The following is an 864-nucleotide window of genomic DNA, read 5'->3' on the forward strand; positions in this document are numbered from 1 at the left end:
ATGAGGATGCCCCGCAGGGTGTCGAAGCCCACGGCGGGCCCCAGCCCCGTCTCGCCCAGGGCGCCCTCCAGGTCGAACATGGGGATGCAGGGGCAGAAGAGCTCGGAGAGGTGGTGCAGCAGCAGCAGCCGGTTCCGCAGGGCGACGACCGGGAGCTCCTGCAGGTGGTTGTACTCCATGGGTACCTGCAACAGAGGCGAGGTCACCGCCCGGCACGGCTCTGCAGGGGCGCCTGCGTCCGTGTGGTTTGGAAAACCTCCTAACAATAATCTGCCCACTTGGCTCCAGCCAAGCCATCGAGGAAAAGCGAGAATAACTAGTCTACGGCCGTGTCTGCTGAGAGCGTGGTGGGCTGTGCTGTCAGCGGTTCTCCGTCCTCCATGCGATGCTGAAGGAAGGTGAGCGTCTCACTGACAGGCTGCTGGCTGACGGGAAGGCCAGGTTCACACGGGAGCCTGAATGGCTTCCAGCGGGGCCTGGGCCACACACAGTGATGGCCAGCAGGTGCACCTGAGCCGCCCCCCGAATCCTGCAGCACCCACCTGTGCGGGGAGCTTTCCGGCGCTGGCGGGCTTGCTGGTGGACCAGGCCAGTGTGTGCGCTGAGCCGCAGGCCACACGGTTGACCTTCCTCCCCTGCAGGGCAGCCACCAGCCGGGGCCTCTGGATGGCGTTGGTGGTCCCGTCCCCCAGCTGCCCCTCATCGTTGTCCCCCCAGGTGTAAACCTCACCTGAAAGTGAACGGGGACCAAGGAACCACGTGAGGAGAGTGCAGAGGCCTCCCTGCGAGGGGAGTGGTGGGGGGGAGCAGGACCCTGAGACCCAGTGTCTCCTCACACCATGCGCCCCAGGCCTTGTCCCTTAT

General features: G+C 65.5%; 1 protein-coding gene across 1 annotated transcript in view; it reads right to left on the bottom strand.

The window, feature by feature from the left end:
• HERC2 (HECT and RLD domain containing E3 ubiquitin protein ligase 2) overlaps nt 1-864 on the bottom strand; it is a 78,990-nt gene that overhangs the window by 4,847 nt on the left and 73,279 nt on the right. Inside the window, 2 exon segments of the mRNA XM_015562992.1 lie at nt 3-185; nt 543-730. Coding sequence (XP_015418478.1) covers nt 3-185; nt 543-730 — 371 coding nt within the window.

Source organism: Myotis davidii, unplaced genomic scaffold (genome assembly GCF_000327345.1).
Source record: "Myotis davidii unplaced genomic scaffold, ASM32734v1 scaffold811, whole genome shotgun sequence".
NCBI lineage: Eukaryota > Metazoa > Chordata > Mammalia > Chiroptera > Vespertilionidae > Myotis > Myotis davidii.